Source organism: Dromiciops gliroides, chromosome 3, assembly GCF_019393635.1.
Source record: "Dromiciops gliroides isolate mDroGli1 chromosome 3, mDroGli1.pri, whole genome shotgun sequence".
Taxonomy (NCBI): Eukaryota; Metazoa; Chordata; class Mammalia; order Microbiotheria; family Microbiotheriidae; genus Dromiciops; species Dromiciops gliroides.
The window spans coordinates 73,450,163-73,471,210 of record NC_057863.1 but is presented as its reverse complement, the minus strand read 5'-3'; the positions used below and the strand labels follow the sequence as shown (position 1 = coordinate 73,471,210).

Genomic DNA, 21,048 nt, shown 5'->3' with positions numbered 1-21,048 from the left:
GATGCTAAGTTATTCATGCTCTTTTTTACCTTGATTCTTTTTTTTTTTTGGTAACTTTAAAAATTTATTTTAAACCAATAGAAAATGAGAAAAAACCCCACAAACCATTGCCATGTTCACAGCAGAATACCTTGATTCTCTTTGACTAAAGAGAGTTGGCTGGAATTGGTGATGAAGTCTATATAGGAGCAGCTTGTAAGTAGGAGTTATTTTATACTTTGTATTTGTAACCTTAGCAGTTAGCACAGTGCCTGGCATATAGTAGGTGCTTGGTAAATAAATGCTTATTGATGGATTAATGGATTGAAGAAAATAAGCTTTTCTCTCTGTAAGGCTAACTTGTTGAAAAGTGGTTCTGGAACCTTGCTGTCTAGCATTGTATGCTAATTAATTCTCTGAGCTAATGAGCCCAGTCCAAATCATAATTTAATCCCCCAAAGGGTCCATATACATATGTGTAGGTATATCCATCCATGACTAACAGTATAATAATTTTACAGTTTGGGGAAATGTGATGAAAAGCATCAGAGATGTGATCCTTTTGTATCAGTCCTTTAATCAAAGGTTTTATTAACTTACTTGTTTTACTGCCAGATATGTTGGTAGTCTGCATCATAATATTGGTGAAGACAAAGGCATCACTTTTTTCATGCTTTACCTCTGCACATCCAAAGCGCTCCTTCCAATAGGAAGGAAGAACTGGGAAATACCATGGAGAGGCCATACCATAAGTCCCTAGAATCAGAATAAAGAGCAATGATTATTAACTATTAGTGGAAAGCCAGCTGTGTGACCCTGGGCAAGTCACTTACCTCTCATTGCCCCACAAAAGCCCCCCAAAAAACAAACAAAAAAAACCTATTAATGGGAAGCAATATAAACCAAAGGAATGTTATATTCCTTATCTATAAAGTAAAGGAGTTTGATCAGATGAATTATAAAGTCACCTCTAGCTTGATAGTTCGATATCACTGTGTCCATTTTGCTTTTTAATGTGTAAATAAAACTAAATATCAAATTGAAAATGCTAATGACTTTTTATTTTTTAAATATAGCATCAAGGAGAAAAAGAAATTATGTCATCCTAAAATTGAAGTTATTTCTTGATTTTTTTTTAAATGAGAGTCATCATGGTATAGGAGTGTATAGAGAACTGGCCTTGAAGCTAGAAAGACCTGAGTTCAAAGCTCACTTCTTGTCACATGCTAACTGTATGACCCTGGACAAGTCATATAACTTCTTAACACTCTAGGCAATTCTCTAAGACTATAATTTTCAGAGAAGGTGCTGACCTGCATTAGTAGAAGGAAGTATTAAGTATAAGTGAGAGAAAAAAGGTTGTGGGGGGAAGAGTGGTATAAGGTAAGAGAATAGCTTTCAAAGAAGATAGAATATTCAGACCCTGGAGGGAAATTGAGATGACTAAGGCCAAATCCCCAAATGGAGGTGGGTTACTTTGGGACCCTGATAGGGAAAAAAAATCCTTTCTTGTTAGTAGTTTTGGGGGATTGAGTGGTAATTTCCCAGGTTGTATTCTGTTGATCAGAGAGAGGTATTCCAAGAATGATTACATTGGTTGGGGGGTGGGGATAAGGTAGAAAGCCTTAGGCAGATCCCCTCCAACGCCCCCATCCTCTAACTGAGGGGTAAGGAGGCTCTGGAAGACTGTGGCATATTAACTCTGGATGATTAAATCCACAGCAATATAACTAGAATGGAGTTAATAGCAAGGCCAAGCCTAGATAAAAGGAAATTAGGTGGAGATGACGTAGGAAGGAAGCAAAACAACATATATAGCTGTTGAAGACCAAGACACTTATATTAATGACTTACATAACTTGTATTACTGCCAGTCTTTTTAACTATTACAAAAAACACGCTCCCCTCTGTCTACTCTTACCCACCCCACTAAATGATCTTCTATAATTCTTCTTGGCAAAGATTATTAAAACACTAAGAACATGGTGAATTATGACCAGGTAAGAGTGGTGGGGGGCAGAGGGCAGAGGAGTCCACTGTGGTCTTTGCTCTACACAGAGGCTGGTAGTGATTTAGTGAATCTCAGAGAGCAAGGGTGAGTGGTATTTGGTAGAATATGTTATCTTGGTCTAACTCGGAGATTCTTAAGTTAGGATTTGTGAACTTTAAAAAAAATGGAAACTTTTAATATAATAGGTATCCTTTATTGTCTATTGTATTTTCTTTTATGAATTTTAAATCGTGATTCTGAGAAGAGACTCACAGGCTTTACCAGACCTACTAGAGAGGTCCATATACATAGGAGGGTTAAGACCCCCTGGTCTAGCTGGTATTAAAGTCACATGGCACATCCTTGAAGTGTCTGTCACCATATTAACAGATATTCAGGAAAACCACCAGGTAAAAGGGAAGAGTATGAAAAAGGAATAAATATTATGACATCGTCTTGCAAAATCTCTTCTCTTGAAATTACATAATAAACAGCTGACATTTGAAGTTTTATAAGTCAGTGTATACATATTATCTCGTTTGAGCATATTGCATCAGTTGCTGTGAGGGAGGCACTATTGATAATATCATTTCCATTTTCTAAACAAGGAAATGGAGGCCCAGAGAAGTGACTTGACTGAGGCCACACATCTAATAATTAAGTGTCAGAGGCAAGATTTGAACCCAAGTCCAGTGCTTTAACCATGATGCCACATTGTCATTCTTACTATACAGCCATAATGTCAACACTGAATTGTCTGCTGTGTTTTTAAATGTGGATAAATAAGAAATTGATAAATGTAACCATGGATATATAGCACATATCACCCGAGACCCACAGTGAAGTAAGGATCCTAAGTCATCCTATTTTATAAAGGGTCTCATATATTCACTTTGCAGAATTGGGATAATCAGAAATCCATTCAAATCATTTCATTCCTGGGATAGGGAAGAACTGAAGTGATTTGATTTCATTCCCTGTTCCTTGAGACTCTCTAATTTGGAAAATACCATGGGAACAATAGGCTAAAATATGATTTTCCCTTAGAATGGTTTTTAATTTTAGAAATGACATTTAGCAGGCATTTTTCCCTTCCCCCATATGATATCACTTACATTTGAAAGACAGAATGTCATAGTGGATAGAGTGTGACTCAGAATCAGGAAGAATTTCTGCTTCTGACACACACTAGCTATTGACCCTAGACAAGACACTTAACTCTGCCCATCAATACTCTGGGATTTCAAGTTACAGAACAGCTGTTGATTTGCATGGGCAACTGCCTACACCAATGAAAACCCAGGTCTAAACTACTCCCGCCCCTCCATATACGTGTATATATTCACACAGATACACATACATATATGTATAATGTAGTAAATATGCATATGTAACTATATACACACGCTATTTGAAAGCCTGTCTCTTCTACTCAGCAATGTAAATATTTGCCAAATACCCAAAACTGATGTACATATAATACCTTAAAACTCCAATGCATCTGTGATGTCATGGATGTAGTTTTACCTGCTAATGATCAGTATTTCGGGCCATCTCATGTCACGTGTTACAGACATGATATTTCATTTAATGACAACATTAGGCTATTTGCTAGAACCCTGTTCTCACCTGGGAAAACATTCCTGACATACCACGCAATAAGGAAGTAAATGATAGAATCAACAAGAATTAGGCAGCACAACCAGCCAAATGAGGTGGTATCATCATGGACAGGAGAACTGTACATATTTTCCCACTGAAGACCTATAAGAGAAATACAAATACTGTTCAGTGAAACATATCATGGCTGTGAAAGATGAAAATCCAATTTTAAAGAAAGTGAACCTACCAATACCCTGTTCTTCATACTGGGCAATGTACTGACTGGCATAACTGAATGCTGTCGGGGATAGTAGGCTCTGTGAGAAAAACAAATAGCAGTGATATTTCATAGAGTCATCATGTATTTCACCCAAAGGGACCTTAAAATACTTAAAAGTTAGACATTGGTATATAGAAGATTGACTCTCTCTAGGTATACTTGGAAATATAGAAATATCCCCTTAAAAAGCACACTACTACCACCACCACCACTACTACTACTATTACTATTATGCAAGAGAACAGGGAATAAAGGAGAACATTTTGACAGACTACAAAATCATAGGAATATGAATAGGGAAAACAGGATTATTCATTGTGCTGCCAAAGGGCGAATGCTATGTATAAACATAGGTTAACTATCATGAGACACGATTACAACTCAAATCATTGTGTATTGCTCTGGAAATTATGTTAGCTACCTAATGTATGATTTGACATATAGTACAGTATAGTGTGTAAAGAGCTAATACCTGGTTTGAAGGATTGCTTTTGCCATGTACTAGCCAACCATCAATAAGTCACTAAAGCTCTCAATGGACAAGGCAACTCTGTAAGATTGTAAATTAGTGATAAGTTGCCAATTTTCCTCAAAAAGGGGAATTTCTGCACTAGGTTTTCCTACACCAATGAAATCATGGGTGTGGATGCCTTTCTCTCATACCCCTATGAATACTCCAGTAATAAACTTAAATAAGGGCAGCTAGGTGGGATAGTGGATAGTGTACCAGACATGGAGTCAGGAATACCTGAGTTCAAATCCAATCTCACACACTTACTAGGAGTGCAACCCTGGGCAAGTCACTTAACCCTATTTGCCTCATCTGTAAAAATGAGCTGGAGAAGGAAATGACAAATCACTCCAGTATCTTCAGAAAACCCCAAATAGGGTCATGAAGAGTCAATTAAAATGACTGACCAAAAATCAGCTTAAATATCATCAAGAAAACTTCAAATTTAAGAACTTACTTCACATTAGCAGTATCATTATTACACGGATATAAAAGGGGAAGACCATTTACTTGAACTTGGATGTTTGTAATTTTAAGAGATTTCAGATTTAAATCCAAAATAGTTATTGCTGAATGGACTCTGTTTTATCCCATTCCACCAGCACCACATCCAAGACAAAATTTTAATCTGACTGTGACTGAGTGATGTGTTCAAATTCTATTTTCCAAATTCTAAAGGAACTTGTTAAAGCTGAAGACTTCAAAAATTCACAAATTAACCCAGTGCTTTAGAATATGAGAATTAGCAGTCATACAAGAAAGAAGTGGCATGCAAATAGAGAACAATTAAAGTTTTGTAAACTATGTAGCTCGCCATACATGAGCAACATTCCTATTGTTTTTAGTTCAGATGTCCCTCTAAGTTATACTGTGTACCATGACTACATGCATATTGCAGGCTTTTCAGGTTGTAGGGCCTACAAGGAATTGGGCCATTCTCAAAATAGCCATCTAACATTACCTAGAGTTAATACTATTGTTCTTAAGTGTGTTGATATTCGTTACCATAAAATAAACACATTCCATCATTGGGACATTAGAAAGGGTGAGAATATGGTCAAATAGTTTTTGAAGTTACCTTCAAAATTGTCTTCATGGAGTCATATGCCAATTTGGACATACAACTGTATAAAAATGTAGGATAAAATTGGGGACTAAGTTTGTTTTCCTGCCACCTCAGCTTTAAATTTAGGGAAGTAAACTTTTAATTGAGGGGTCTAGGAATGAAAATCATCCGCTTGTCACACCCTGGTAATTTCCACAGTAGACTCACCATGAATGTCTTGACTATAAAGCTCAATTCACTCTCAACTGTAATTAGAACAATGAAGGGGAAAAAGGCAATGATGTAGATAAGACTTCCAATCAGGGCAGCAATATTGGTGTTGTTGAAGAAGACACTGATGAGGTAGCTCATGGCAATAACAGAGAAGCTATAGTCCGAAAAATACAGGAACAAGATGAATCCATTCGTTTTGGGGAGAATATTCCCAAACTTGAGTATACTAATAAGAATGATGATGGTAACCAGCAGGAATCCAATGCTCTCCAAGAGCCAGGCAAAAAAATGGCTAGAGGAGTTCACACCCATCATCTTCATGTACTGTAAAGAAGAGAGAAAAGGAGTGGTCAAATTTCAAAGTGTTCAACCACAAAGCAGCAAAGCTACTATTAAACCACTTCAAATACTCTTGGTGAATAAGGATTAATCTCTTACTCCCTGTGATTACTTATTTATACATTTTATTAATTTATGTGAATGTCATGTTAACTTTATTTATTTGAGGTTACTGTTGACACTAGAAATACCTGTCTTAGATTTCATTCTTCAGGAGCAGAATCTGTAATCAAGTGTCTTGATGATAGTTACATCATTGGTGTTAATTCTATCCTATATTTTGGATGTAAATAGAACCATGGAACATTAGACCCAGAAGGTATCTTGACATTATATTGTTTAATATCATTATTTTTATTGATGGAGAGGCTGAAACCAGAAAATGGAAGTGACTTGACTGAAGGGATATAATCTTTAAGTGGTTAGATATAGAACTAGGAGTTAAATCTGTTCAAGTCTAGTCAGATGACCCTTACTGATAAAAGTGTTGTTTTTAGATAAATTTTGAAATAAATGCTACGTTATGTAGAATTTTATGATATAATTTATATAGATTTTTATAATATTCTTACATCAGCAATATGCATGTTGACATAAATAATTCAAAGAAACTATATTTTGTTTGAGGTTGACATCAGAATTGATGTTCTTATAGTAATTCCATTATCATACTAAATATTCATGAATACAAAGTCTAATTTCACTAAATCTGAAGAAATGGCATAGAATTTTTTTTTGTTTGTTTATTTGTTTGTTTGTTTTTGCAGGGCAATGAGGATTAAGTGACTTGCCCAGGGTCACACAGCTAGTAAGTGTCAAGTGTCTGAGGCTGGATTTGAACTCAGGTCTTTCTGAATCCATCACTGGCGCTTTATCCACTGTGCTGCCCAGCTGTCTGATGGACATATTTTTAAGAATTAAAACAGAAAAGCTTTATTAGGACTGGTATTCCACTTTTCCTCAATTCTCCATCCTTGAAATCTACTGATGGCCCAGGGTAAGTTTGTAGCCCTTAGCTTCCAAAATACCTTTTAATGCTTAGACTGAATTCATGTAGGTGAGCATCCTCTAAACCTTTCCCTTCGTTGATATTCTTTGATAATTTAATTCTATTTAATTAAACAACCATTGAGTGCCTACTGTATACAAAGAACTATGCTGTGTGATCCTGTAATATCTTAGTGATCATCCCAGAGTCCAAAACACTTTTTATCCAGGAAGAAAAATAAATTCATCATGACCTGCTTCTCAATTATGTTAATTTCTCATTGTAGTGCGCGCGCATGTGTGTGTGTGTGTGTGTGTGTGTGTGTGTTTTGCGTTGGGGGGAAGTTGCGGGTAGAGGGAAAGTAACTGGGCCCTCTCTTTGGGAACTTGTAATAATTTTCAAAACATATTAGGCCTTTGAGCCTATTTGGTTCTGTTCATTCTGTTCATTCATTTCACTCCCAATACTCTAACAAACAGCAAAAAAACCCTCCATATACATTTATGAAATCCTTTTCTTTTGCAAAACCAAGATATTTCAAATGTTTTCTCCCGCCCCCCACCCCTTTACAATTTTGCCAAGGGGGAAAATAATAGGGAGTTCAGTGGATCTCTTGGTCTACCACTGCAATAGTGAATTTTTATTCTTTGCAACTTATCACATTTTGATAACACTGCTGCTCCTCTTGTTCCCATGGAAACAGATACCTGACTGCCAACAGTCTAAGCTGCAGGCTATAAGCTAATCATCCCTGGGAAAAAAACCACCACCAACAACACACAAAAAAAAATAAACAAAACCAACTTGTGACTTTCCTCTTAACTTTGCCCTCATCCTCACCCTCTTCTTGCATGGTCTTGTGACAATGCAATGGAAGTCCAACCTTAGTTTCCATAGGAATGAAAACCTGAAACAAGGCCTACTGATTTAAAGCAACAGTTTGAGGTTACAAGTTTCTCCCATCTATCAAGTACAATGTAACTGGAAGTAAACAGTTGGTTTGGAAGAGCTCTCACAGGCATCCATAGCCTCTCAGTCAGAGTGACCTTCAAGATCATCTTGTCCAATCTTGTCATTTTATAAATAAGGAAACTGAGGCCAAGGGAAGGAAAGTAACTTGCCTAAGATCTCATGGATAGTAGGTATCAGAATTTGAATTCAAAGCTGAGTCCTCTGACAACAAATTCAGGGCACATTCCATTTTGGTGCAGTAAATACACCATAATCTTATCCTCCCTTCCCCACCCCATTCATGAATACTGTTTGATTGGGGTTAAGGTTGGTCATAAGTCAATGGTTTATATGCAGAAATACTTTAGGTGAACCTTTTCTTTACTTATTTCCCATTGCTTGTATTTTTGGAGTTTTACTGAGACTGCTTTGGTGAGCAAAATAGAGAGTAAGACAAGTAATATCATCAAACCTCATATTCAGCATCTAATGGAGTGGGTCACTATTAAAAACCCCTCCTCTATGCCCCCACTCCAGCTTGGAAAAGAGGGCAGGATTCTAATGTTCTTTTAAGACAAATTATTAGGATAAACACCTTTGTTTTTCATCTCATTTGCAGAGAAATCTTGTTAATTTCCAATGATCTAAGAGACCCAAAGGGTGATTTAAATTCCTTACTAATTCAATTAACTTCATCAAATGCATTGAGTTCCTACTAGGTATGAGATACTGCTTGATGCTTACAGGAAAGATAATATATGTGGGGTTATCTGAAGCCTTACTTGGGTTTAACAAAAGGGCATTTCATTTTTTCTTTGACAATCACAATTGAGGTTTTCAACTCTGAACTGATAGCGAAATATATCTTCCTCCCCTCAGCAGACAGGTACAGACCAGTGTGTGTGTGTGTGTGTGTGTGTGTGTGTGTGTGTGTGTGTGTGTGTGTGTGTGTGTGTGTGTGTTTTGCTTATCTTCAATTCTTTGTAAAATGTGAGGTTCCTCTGCAGGGGAGTGCAATTTGGAGAGGGAGGTGCATCCCAGGGGAAGTGGAAGTCATAAAAAGAATAACAAGAAGAAGAATATAAAAAAAACATTAAAAAAGTTAACCATGATATATCAGAAGTTTCATGTTTTGTGATGAAGACTTAGATGGCTGAATTTAATTTGACTTATAACTGTGTCAGGATGTTATCATAACTGATTTGAATATCTATGCCTTGGCACATAGGTAGTTGGAAATTTCTAAAATGGTTCACTTACTAAATGTCGACCACATAAACATGAAATTAATAGAAATTCTCAAATAACCATAACCAAGAAAAAAGAAGCTTCTTTTTAGAGCTAGCATCAGATTGTTGCACATGTCAACATATTTCACTAAATTGGGTATAAAATCTCTAGGCTATTATCAGAGTTATGAAATACAGCTGACTTTCTATATAAATGCATTGTATTTTTTTTCTTGACAATTGACATTTGTAAGTATGACCATTTTATATATTTGGAAGTCTCTTTATTTACTGACTTGTCAGAAGATAATTTAGCAAACCTGAAGAATAGACTCAAAGCCACTTAACTCTGGTTTGTAAGTTTTAAAGACTCAGGATTAGAACATCATTTCCTAGACTTAGCTAAAGGGACAGTCTTGACCACAGGTCTTTACAAGAACACAAGTTATTTTGGTGCTATGGAGAGCTACTAGAAAATAGATATTAGTAGTTATTTCTCTCCTCTAGAAATCAATGCAGCATCAGAATGCCAACAATGAGTACAGCAGTTATCTGAAATGAAGGGGGATAATCATAGCATAGAGCAGTTTATCTGCCTACACTGCCAAAATCACTACAATAGGAAGAAAGGATGCATCATCTTGGTGAAGGATGACTCAGGAAGAAAGAAAGGTGTTGGCTATGCTTTGTTTTGTAAAAGTCTTCTCTTCTAGGATCAGCTTCACAATCAGCCTTGTTTCCTATCTTCTAAGTCTGCCAAAGGCAATGATTGATCTGCTTCTCTAACTCAGGCTCAGTTTGCAGCTACCACTAGTGCTATGCCCAATCAAAGGCAAGACAAGATGAAGAGAAAGATAGTCCAATCAGGATCAGACAGACTCATAGCAATTGCCATGGAAATTTTAAGGTTGGGCATTGACAAGAATGCTGAGAGACAGATCAAGATGAGGGGGAGAATTTATCACCAAATAAGGTAAAGGAAAAGTCAGAAGAAGACTGAAGAGATCATATTGATTATACTTAAACAATCCGAAATCTCAAAGATGAAGAGGTTCCTCTTATCCCAAATTTAAATCCCAAGTCATCCTGTGTGATTTTTGCTCATATCATCTCTTAAGTTCATCAAACAATTTCTGTTAAATTCCATGTCATGTTTCACTGTGACTATAGTATCATGAGTATCACCTAGAGAGCAATGAAATGATGTGTGATGGGCATGGGCATGATAGGCAACAAATAACAAAAAAGAAACCAAAAAGAAATAGATTAAAGAATATCCTCAAAGAAATATGTGATTAAAAAAAAAGGCTAGTCATGTGATATGAGGAAGGAATGGACAACCCAATATTCTATTGATATTTTTGTAATGGCAGAAAAAATAAAGGACCCATTATGTTAGAAAGATCCACTTGTGGCAAATTTTGATGTTGTATAGTTTAAAAGATTTTGCATAAAAGTGAAGTAAGCAGAATCAGATCATTGCACATAGTAACTACTATATTGTAACAGTGATCAACTGTGAAAAATCTTAGCTGCTCTGATCAATACAATGATCCAAGACAATTCCATAGGACCCATGATGAAAAATGTACCCACATTGAGAAAGAGAACCAATGAATTCTGAGTGCAGATTAAAGCATACTTTTTCGTTTTATTTTCCTTGCTTTTGGGGGGCAACATGGCCAATACGGAAATATGTTTTGCATGACTTCACACGTATAATTGATATAATATTGCTCGCTTTCTCAAACGGTGGGGGAGGGACAGAAGGGAGAGAATTTGGAACTCAAAATTTTAAAAAATGTATGTTTAAAATAAAATTTAAAAATGCAAAAAAGATTTTGCATAAGCAAAACAAATGTGGCTAGAAATGTTAAAAGGAACTATAAAGCACATGGTAAATCCTTGCACCAAACTTCTCTGATAGAAGACTTACATTCAGAATATAAAGAATTGACATAAATATATGACTAAGAATGATTATTGCCTAAATATATGCAGGGGAAAGATATATATTTTCCTAATCTAAAAAAAAAAGAAACTGAACTAATTATATGAAAAAATGCACCAAATCACAGTAAGAAAAATGTAAATAAGAACTGTGAAGTTTGTCCATATACCTATGAAATTCGCAAAGGTGATAAAAGGGAGACAGACATCTTAATACATTATTGATAGAACCATGAATTGAGTCAATGTTTTAGAAATCAATTTGTAATATGCAATTGCATGTAATATGCAATTCTTCATATCCTTTGGCCCAGTGATCCTATTGAACGTATAGGGTCCCATACTATGGAAACCCCAAAAAGTCAATGACAGAAAGAAAAATCCCATATATAATAAAATTGTCATAGCAACACTCTTTGTAGCAACCCAGAATTAGAAACAAAAGGAGTGCCCATCAATTGGGGAAATGGCTGAAAAACTTATACAATCCGAATGTCATGGGATATATGGCACCAAAAAAAGTAAGTCAAGGAATTCAGAGAAAGGAGAGATGTATGAAGAGATTAAGATTGGAGAAATGAGAGTGAAAAAGACAACAGAGATAATGACTACAATACTGCATATGAGAAACAACACTAATAGATAACTGAATTCAGATGATAAATAATGTCTAATACTTAATAGCAATACTCTTTTTAGTGGCCCCAGAATTAGAAACAAGAGGTTCCAGAGATCTCAAGGTGAAATACTTTTCTCTTTTATTTAAAGAGGCTGTGGACTATGCATTTATAATGGCACCCATGCTTTCTGAGACAGTCATTGGCTTGGCTTTATTTTGCTTATCTGGTTTTTTGTTTTGTTATAAAAGAGGTTTTTATGGAGGATGGTTTTGTGGGAAATGATAATTGTATAAAAAGTATCCATACAATATTTATTTTAATTATGTCCTATTTTAGTTGTTGTTAAAGGGTTACTATGAGGAAAAGACCCAAACAGCAGATTTTCTACAAATAAGAAAAAAAACCCTCAAAACTTGCTGACTGGTTTTCTTCTATAAAGAATCTTATATTGTGTGCTAAAGAATTTTATATTGTTTGCTAATGTGTGTTTTCATTTCATTAGAAAGCCTGGTGAACTCAGTGGATCAGGATACTTAGAAAAGGCCAGAGAATGGGGGACTAGCAGCTGCATTAAGCTACTAACTTAATAACATTATAACCTTGTCCTGAATTGAGGGGGAAAACCCGAGACTAGTTAGCAGAGATTTCTGGAAGTCTGACTTTCCCTAAGTAGGACAATATTGTATACATGTAGCTGTATTCCAGAGACCTGGAATCAAATATTAGTAAATTATTCTGGGCCTCTGAAAAACCCTTTCAACTTAATAGGCTGTAATCATTATAAAAAACCCCTTTGTCAGTAATTCAGAGAGTTTCTCAGTATTGATATCTATGCTACCAAAATGTACAAGTAATAAAGGTAAGGGGGTGAGGGGCAGCACGATTTGCAGGAGTGCTGGCCTGGGAGATGGGATGTGAAGATGAGGTAGGAGCCCTGGGTTTTAGTCCTGATTCTGCCATTAACCAACCCCATGAATTTAGGCAATTTGCTCCCTCTATAGGTCTCGTTTTCTCCACCCACAAAATAAGGGGGTTCAAATAATCTCCAAGTCCCCCCCTCTGGCTCAAAGTTAACTGAATTTATGATTTAAGATGAATAACTTAACTATTGTGAAGAAATATACCTATATGAGACAATGTGCCATTTCCATCCACCACACCAAGCTGAAAGATTGTTATTGATTTTGCTTAGGGAGAAAGTACCCTATACAAGAACTTGGTGAATGACAAATTGGAAATGAACTAGACAAGATCACATGTCCTTTGGGAGGCTTCCTGAGTTTGATGATAATGTGACATCAAACTCCATCCAGCCATTATTCCTTAGAAAACATAGAGGCAAGGGGCAGCTAGGTGGTGCAGTGGATAGAGCACCAGCCCTGGATTCAGGAGTACCTGAGTTCAAATCTGGCCTCAGACACTTGACACTTACTAGCTGTGTGACCCTGGGCAAGTCACTTAACCTCAATTGCCTCACTAAAAAAAAAAAAAGAAAAGAAAAGAAAACATAGAGGCAGAAGACTCAGTACTGGGGCTTACAAGAATCTGATACAAGATTTCTTGCCTTGAGGTTCTAGGTAATTCTGCAGTGCTGAGAGGAGGGATTGTACAAGAGAATGATTGCAGCCACTAATGAAAAGACACTCCTTTCATACCTTCAGTTGGGAAAAGTCTGTAAATCACGCTTTGCCCAGAGACCACTCATGATATCATCATTTTGAGTCTAAACACTGGGGTAATGCAGGAAGGGTGATGCTTTCCTAACAAGGATGGAAGATCTTTAGCTCTAGTAGAGAAAGCTGACCAATAACCTGCATGCATAGGGAGACGAGTCTGCAAAGCCTGTTCATGGTTATCAGATCACTCTTGTCATCAATTCAGACCCTGAAGGCCTGACTAATGAAATCTATGTGCATATGGACAATATGTTCACCCTAGCTTGCTTGAAACAGTCTTCTCTTTACAGGAATACAACAATGCCCTCATTAACATAGAAATGTTCACAGCATACTTGGCATTCTAACAGAATTTCAACATTGAATGACATTGAAAAACATCTTTAAAATAATGTACTATTTCACCTTGACCACCACTTCCCCCATTCAGGATCCTGAAATCAAGAGTCCCTCATGATAGCAGCATCCCTCCCCACCCCTTGACCCAGCCCACTGTGGGTTCTCCTTCCAGCCTCATGCTGGGGTTTTTTGGATCCTCAGAGCTTTGCACAAAATAAATGCTTAATAAATATTTTTCATTCATTCATTCTATATGATGCATTTTTAATCCCTAGAAACATCAGAAGCAGGTGTGTTTATGGGGTAGGGGAAAGAGGCAGTGATTAATGGGAAAGGAATTTCTAAGATGGGGAATTATTTGCTAGATATTTGAAGAGTCATTGTATACAATGTGGAGATACATACGAGATGGCTATAACACCAATTTCTAGGTTCCATTTGGTTATTATGCTAATAATTCTCCAGTAGTGGGAGTTATTATTTGGACTTCCATTATCCCAATCATATTGGAGTTATTCTTGAGTAACAGTTACATTTATGATAATACTATATTATTTATTCAGATTGCTATATATAAAAATCCCATGAAGAACATTCTATAACTTCTCTCCCAAATTTGTAGGGCTTTCTCCCTCCTCTAATTATCATTTATATTATTTTCCATTTTCATATTGTATACCTTCTAGTCGAACGCAAGCTTTTTGATGGCATGGATAATTTTGTCTTAGTCTGTATCTCCCTGGCCTAATACAAGACCTTGTACATGGTAGGCAATTAATAATGCTCAATGGATTTGGATTTTTTTGTTGTTGGGGGGGGAGGGGGGAGGAAAGCAAGGGGTTGTAAGTTTGTATAGAAAAGGCTTATCTATTTTCATTATTATTCTCAAAAGGTTTTCCCTTAGAGCTAATTCACAATGTGTGGTTAAGCTTTTCATGTTCACGCTGGTCCAAACGAAATTGCAGCAACTCATTCTAATAAAAAATGAAGTTATTTAGAATTTTAGGGTGCCATAAGAATTCCCAACCTACCTCATGGAGCCGCAGGTCTTTCTCATAAACAAGTTTTTTCACAAAGGCAGCTATAAATACAACCCAGGCTACCATAAGCACGATAGGAAGTGAGTAGGAAACACTGGTTAAGAAGCTGGAGGGAAAATAAAAAAAAGATAGCACTCACCAACATGAATAATGGCGGGGTTGGAGAATATAACATCATTAATATCCTTTCTCTCACTTTGAAAACATGTGCATGTTTTGAAAATAAGAGTAACCATTTTTTTTTAGTCTAAACTTATGTATTAGGAACCAATATCAGAAACTTTTGTTTGAGAAACTCTCCCAAATGCAGATGGATTTCTTGGAAGCTTTAAAGAAATGATTAAGATGGGGTGTCTAGGTGGTGCAGTGGATAGAACAATGGCCCTTGAATCAGGAGGTCCTGATTTCAAATCTGTCCTCAGATACTACCTGTATGACCCTGGATATCCCTCCCCCCCAAAAAATATAATTGACCAAGGATGGCATGGGGCAAAGGGACTTGAATTTCCATTTTCCTCTCTTATTAATCTAATATTGTTGAAGCAAAATAAATTGTGGAAGGGATCCTCTGAATTCAATGTTTCTTTGCTGTCAGAACAATTTGAGATTCCACAGGTAGGCAGTACTGTGTTTTAGAGAATGGTTTTGAGTAGTTTGGGAACGAAAGTTAACTTGTAATCTTAAGAATCACGATCTCAATGGTTGATACAAAGTTTAATAGAACAGAAAACAAGTGGCTGGCATTCCATTGATCTCACTGCATGTTTCATCTAATCAAAACAACGATTTTCTACTCTTAGGAAGTATTTAGCCAACACTGCCTCAATTGAAAAAAAAACTTACAGGGATCCCTATGGGTGATTTGATGAACACTATAAGAGATGACGTTATAGTTCATGCTATAGGGCATGAAGGGGGGTGGGAGGGGATGTTCTACCTAGGTACAGCTATAACCTGAAGAAGACCCAAAAAGCCACCTTCCCCCAGGACATATCCTTTCTATGCTTGTCGTGGTGGCTGAAATTCCCACCATTATTATCTCTTTTTTTTTTTTTTGAACTAAGGCATAACTTCTAAAAAATAGCTTTTATGATGAAAATACATGAGTGACCTTTTAAAGTCATCATTACTCATGATGATGGGCAATTAATGTGATTATTACATACAATGTGAATTCTCATGGAAATGTCCGAGTATAGTTTTGTACTTCATGATTTTGCCCAGGGTGGGTGCTAGTGCTCCTGACTGCCATTAAAATCGACTCTATGATCCTTTTCATTTGATAATGAAATCTCTATATTCTTTAATCCAAGGGACTGAGTCATAAGCCCAGATAGGGTGCTGGCTATAACTACATTAGAACTCAAAGAATGTATACAAATCTGAGTAGGGGGGAATGAGGAGGGAATAGTCAGAAATCAGATGGGAATATTAACTTAATTTACCTCACAGGTCTCCCTCAGATCTTTTTACTATTCATGCTGGCCATTGGAGTTCATACACAGTTCAGGCAGCCTAATCCTGGCAGCTCTACATAACAGAAGTGGCTAACGTTGACATCCCACTAGGAAGAATTCTCACCTGTCTCCCCTTATCATTGTACAGCAAAGGGTTACAACCTCATCTCATCTAAAGTTCTTGAAGCATCCGAGAGAGAGAGAGAGAGAGAGAGAGAGAGAGAGAGAGAGAGAGAGAGAGAGAGAGAGAGAGAGAGAGAGAGAGAGAGAGAGAGAGATCAACAGAAAAACAGTACAGCCCCAAACAGTGTAATAAGTACAAGGGCTGGGCTGAATAATAAGTTCTGTTACTTTAGAGTAATATTCAGATGCCTTAAACTCCTGTGTAGGTGGATGGGCCCAAAGCACATCTTTCTGTATCTTTTTTTTTTTAACTGTTATGGGAGTAAGAATCATTTTGTTCTAACAGACTGGCAGACTTAATGAACATTAAAATTTACTGCCTGAAAAAGTTATCTTTAACTTTAAAAAATTCATTTGCAAAGCCATTTGAAATGTTGGAAGAGTCCTTGGCAAAGGCACTATTCCATAAAATCATCCCAGATTCTTCTTGGAACATTGACATGCTTCTTAGAACACTTATCGCAAAGGAACAATTCAGGCAAAGATTCTTTCTCTCTCTATTTTCTGATTTTTTTAAATCTGATTGCCCATTTGCTTTCAGAAAGAACTGAGGACTGGAAGGAGGTGGAACTCACTCTCTTCCTGTTTGCTATTGTTTATGCCAGTGGTCTTTCTCTCCTACTTATTACTTCTAGTCCATTAAGACAAGGCATTGTCATAATAGAATATGCCTTCAAGGTAAGAGGATGATCACTTTGGAGGCCCGGAATCAGGAACACTCGTCTGCTGAGTTCAAATATGGCCTCAGACACTTACTAGTTATGTGACTCCAGGCAAGCCACTTAACACTGTTTGTCTCATTTTCTTCATCTGTAAAATGAGCTAGAGAAGGAAATGGCAAATCACTCTAGTAACCTTGCCAAGAAAACCCCACAAGGGGTCACAGAGTCAGACGTGATTGAAAAGATTGAACAACAATATCATATTTGATGAAGGCTTGTACTAAGCATTTGATTCCAATGTCTATATTTGAACTGATACCAGAAGGTGCTCATAGAAACTGAACCTTATTAAGTAACTTAAAGCATAGAGACTCACTTGTCCTTCATGAAACAGGGGTAGGGGATTGCTTGAACCTGAACTGCTATTTCCTGTGAATTCCTTCCAGTCTGCAATTCAATTATAGCTCTTTCAATGCTATCCTGTAAGTAGATAAATGCTCTGCCATAGATCTGGTTTTGTGATGGAGAATTATGTGGACCGGGAGCCCAGAGTTTGTTCCGGAGGCTGCTGGTTGTTTGTGCTGTCTTGAGACTCATTCGGATGGTGTATTCTATTAGTGGAGGAAGAGAGCTGCCATCAAGATTGTCTTTTCTCTGCCTGCTTGTGTTAGAAGGAAGCTTGAAAATAACACCTACAATGAAAATAACAAAAGAAAAAAAATCATTTAATGGTTGAGGTTACTTGCTGTAGTTCAGAAGGCTACATAAGAGGGAAGCCAAACAATTTCCCATCTGAGTTAATAATAAGATAAAAGGTCCGGGGCTCTTGATTTATGAGGGGGGATGGCAATTTTTATGAAGTTATAACTTGAGGAATTTTGGTCTCTGAATGTATAATAACAAACTCAATAGCGGATTAAAGCCATTACCCACTATCTATAAATATGCTATAAGTTATTGCAATCACATAATTAATTTGACCAAATAATTGTCGATCTTGTGAGCTCCCTCTAGCATTAACATGTCCTAAAGGAGAAAAGGATGATAGAAGATCCCGTCATTGACACGATTTTTGCTGATCTTCAACTCAGGCAAATCAACTCTGTTTTCTTATAACCTCAGGTAGCATAGAATAGAGAATAGAGAGATATCCTTAGAACCAGGAAGATCTGGGTTTGTGTCCTGTCTCTGATACTTACTAGTTATGTGTCCTTGGGCAAGTTATATCTTTATGAATTCTAGACAACTCTATGAGAGTATGAATTGCATGATAAAGGAAGTCCCTTTGTGGGAACTACCATCATTAATAAAATCACAGGTCTAGTCCCAATCTCCCATCCCTACAATTTCAGGCAATTCAGCAGCACAGCCCAATTGCACAAGACTCCCTCTACCTCACTGGTGGGCAAAACAGAGAACAGGGAAGCACATGCACAGACATAATCAAGGTCAAAGGAAATTGGCTCCCTCTCATGACAGGTCTTCAAGTGAAAGCTAGATGAATACTATTCAGATATGCTGCAGAGAGTATACAAAGGTGTTCAGGTATATGTGTCCTCCGGAGATCCTTCCTACTCTAACATTCTGCCTTTCTATCACCTTGCTGCCATAGTATAGCTTGATTGTAAAGGATTTGTTTTCCTTTTCTGACTATAGGTTTGCTTCTTTTGGTTATAACTGTGCCAGGGGTGGAGATGGAGTTCTCCTGTAAGAGGCTGTGTTGCTCAGTTGCCTGAGGTCTCAGGCACAGAGAATATGGAAAGCACCTTAAAAAGTTGATTAGGATGAATCTGTGTGTTGCCAATGGTTCAAACAAAAGGAAAGTTGAACTTACTTCCAAAGAGTTCGTTGTTCTTGTATAGTTTTTGAGCTTCCAGCTCCATTTCAGCTATAGTTTTTGCTGGCTGAATGCGATCATATAATACGCAGGAAGAAATGTTGACGGTCAGAGAAGACAGTGTATTAAGCTGATCAATGATGCCGATGTTGTTCTGTAATTTTAGCCTTAGAATATCTAGAGAAGTGAAGCAAAACAAAAGCCAACAAGGGGGGGAAAAACATCACTTTCCTGATTCTCATAATGATTCATCAGAAGCATTGATTTGCCACTAAATATTACATATAAAAGGAAGTGCTAGAAAATTAAAGACATAAAAATGTGCTTTAATATGGAAAAATTCAAAGAAGTGCATCAAGCAAAATTTATTCTGTAATACAAATACTCAACAAAAAGAATTTTGATCCAGTTGACATTAAAAGTAACATAATGCCAAGATCAAGTTAAAGGTAACTAAAAAACTTACATGTTATAATATCTTGAAAAGTGATCTAAGATCAAGAAGCTAATTGTCACGGTAATGCAGTAGAGAGAACATTGTATTTGGAATCAGAGGACACAGGTTTACATCTTGGTTCTGCCACTTCTGGCTATATGACCTTAGGAAAGTCACAACTTTTCTAGGGCTCAGTTTCCTTATCTGTAAAGGTGAGGGGGGAGGGAATAGACTGGAGGTACTCTAAGGTCTTTCCCAATTCTAAATTTATACTGTTATGTTCTTTATCTCCTACACCTACAACTTTGAGTAGTTAGACAACACTGTCCAAAATGCAAATCTCTCTCTTCCTTCTCACTGGGGAACACTCACAGGACAGGGAGGCACAATGAGCTGGGCTTAGTGGATAGAGCATGGAACATGAAGACAGTAAGACCTAAAGTTCATATACTGCTGCAGACACTTATTACCTGTGTGACTCTGGGCAAATCACTTAACCTCTCTGTATCTCAGTCTATTCATCTATAAAATAGAGATGATAATAGCATGTACCTCGCAGGATTTTTTTGTGAAGATTACATGAAATTACTTACACAAAGTGCTTTGCAAAATTTAAGGTGCCAAATAAATGCTAGCTATTATTATTTTCCATAAGTTGCTACAGAAAAACTACAAAATAGGAGATGCAGGATGAATTTAAAATTAGCTAAACAAGTGGCATATGGAACTATAGAGCAAAACTGAGCAAAGGAAATTATAGCTGGAATATGCAAATAATAGAGTGATCAGTAAATGAAATAGGCTATGGAAACATTTCTTAAAGAAAAGTACAAATTATATGGCTTATATATGCATATACATAATTATTTAAGAGCTATAGGAGTTACCTTAGTATTAATCTAGATCAAGTAGTATAGAATTTATAGCAACTAATATAGTGAGTGGATGGATGATGGATGGGTAGGTGGATGGATGAAAGGATGGATTTGTTTTAGACAACTACTCCACTATGAAAAAAGAATAGGCTAATTTTCCTTTGATTTTATGGTATCCTTATAATATAATCTATTGTTATGAACAATTTATATGAAAACAAATATGAACATAACATTACAGTTGATTGAATTTTCACCTCCTGACTCGATTATCATGAATAAAAATACACTAAATATTATGAATTCTTCTTCACCAACTGAATGTCCCCCAAATCTTTTAAAGCAAAACTAAATTCTCTAGAGAAGTCAACTCCTTGCAAGTATTTTGCACTAGAATTTAAAGTGAATGCTTTTGTTGTGGAAAATGGTGGGGGAGGGGGAAAATTACGGTTGAACAGTGGCCTCCAGTGGCCATAGGAAATCAATACAATGCAATCTAAGGCAGAGATTCTCTTGCAATTTTGTTCATTGGGATTAAAAACACAATGGGGACAAATGGAGAATAACACACTTCTCCTAACCCCCACTCCATTCCAAACAAAAAAAAAATTCTCTTTGATCTTACCACAACAAACTTAAAACTACCTAATAATTACAAGACCACCAATCTCAAAGTTAGGACATCATCAGCCTCATATTTTAAACCATAAACTTTATCTCTACATGTTTCCAAAATTTTCAGAACTGAAAATTGTTTAATCCTTGATTCTTTGAATAAAAATATTTCTTAATAGAAATGATAGTTTAAGTGATTTCTTTTGAGAC

At 36.6% G+C, this 21,048-nt stretch overlaps 1 protein-coding gene across 1 annotated transcript in view; it reads right to left on the bottom strand.

Moving 5' to 3' along the window:
- The window catches only part of ABCA12 (ATP binding cassette subfamily A member 12), a 246,533-nt gene that overhangs the window by 64,482 nt on the left and 161,003 nt on the right, over window positions 1–21,048 (bottom strand). The window contains exons 22-28 of the mRNA XM_043993356.1: window positions 18,910–19,089; window positions 17,452–17,767; window positions 14,765–14,879; window positions 5,636–5,965; window positions 3,819–3,888; window positions 3,599–3,733; window positions 589–735 (exon numbers count right to left, since the gene is read on the bottom strand). Of these exons, the coding sequence (XP_043849291.1) occupies window positions 589–735; window positions 3,599–3,733; window positions 3,819–3,888; window positions 5,636–5,965; window positions 14,765–14,879; window positions 17,452–17,767; window positions 18,910–19,089 (1,293 nt within the window). The remainder of the gene's footprint in view (window positions 1–588; window positions 736–3,598; window positions 3,734–3,818; window positions 3,889–5,635; window positions 5,966–14,764; window positions 14,880–17,451; window positions 17,768–18,909; window positions 19,090–21,048) is intronic.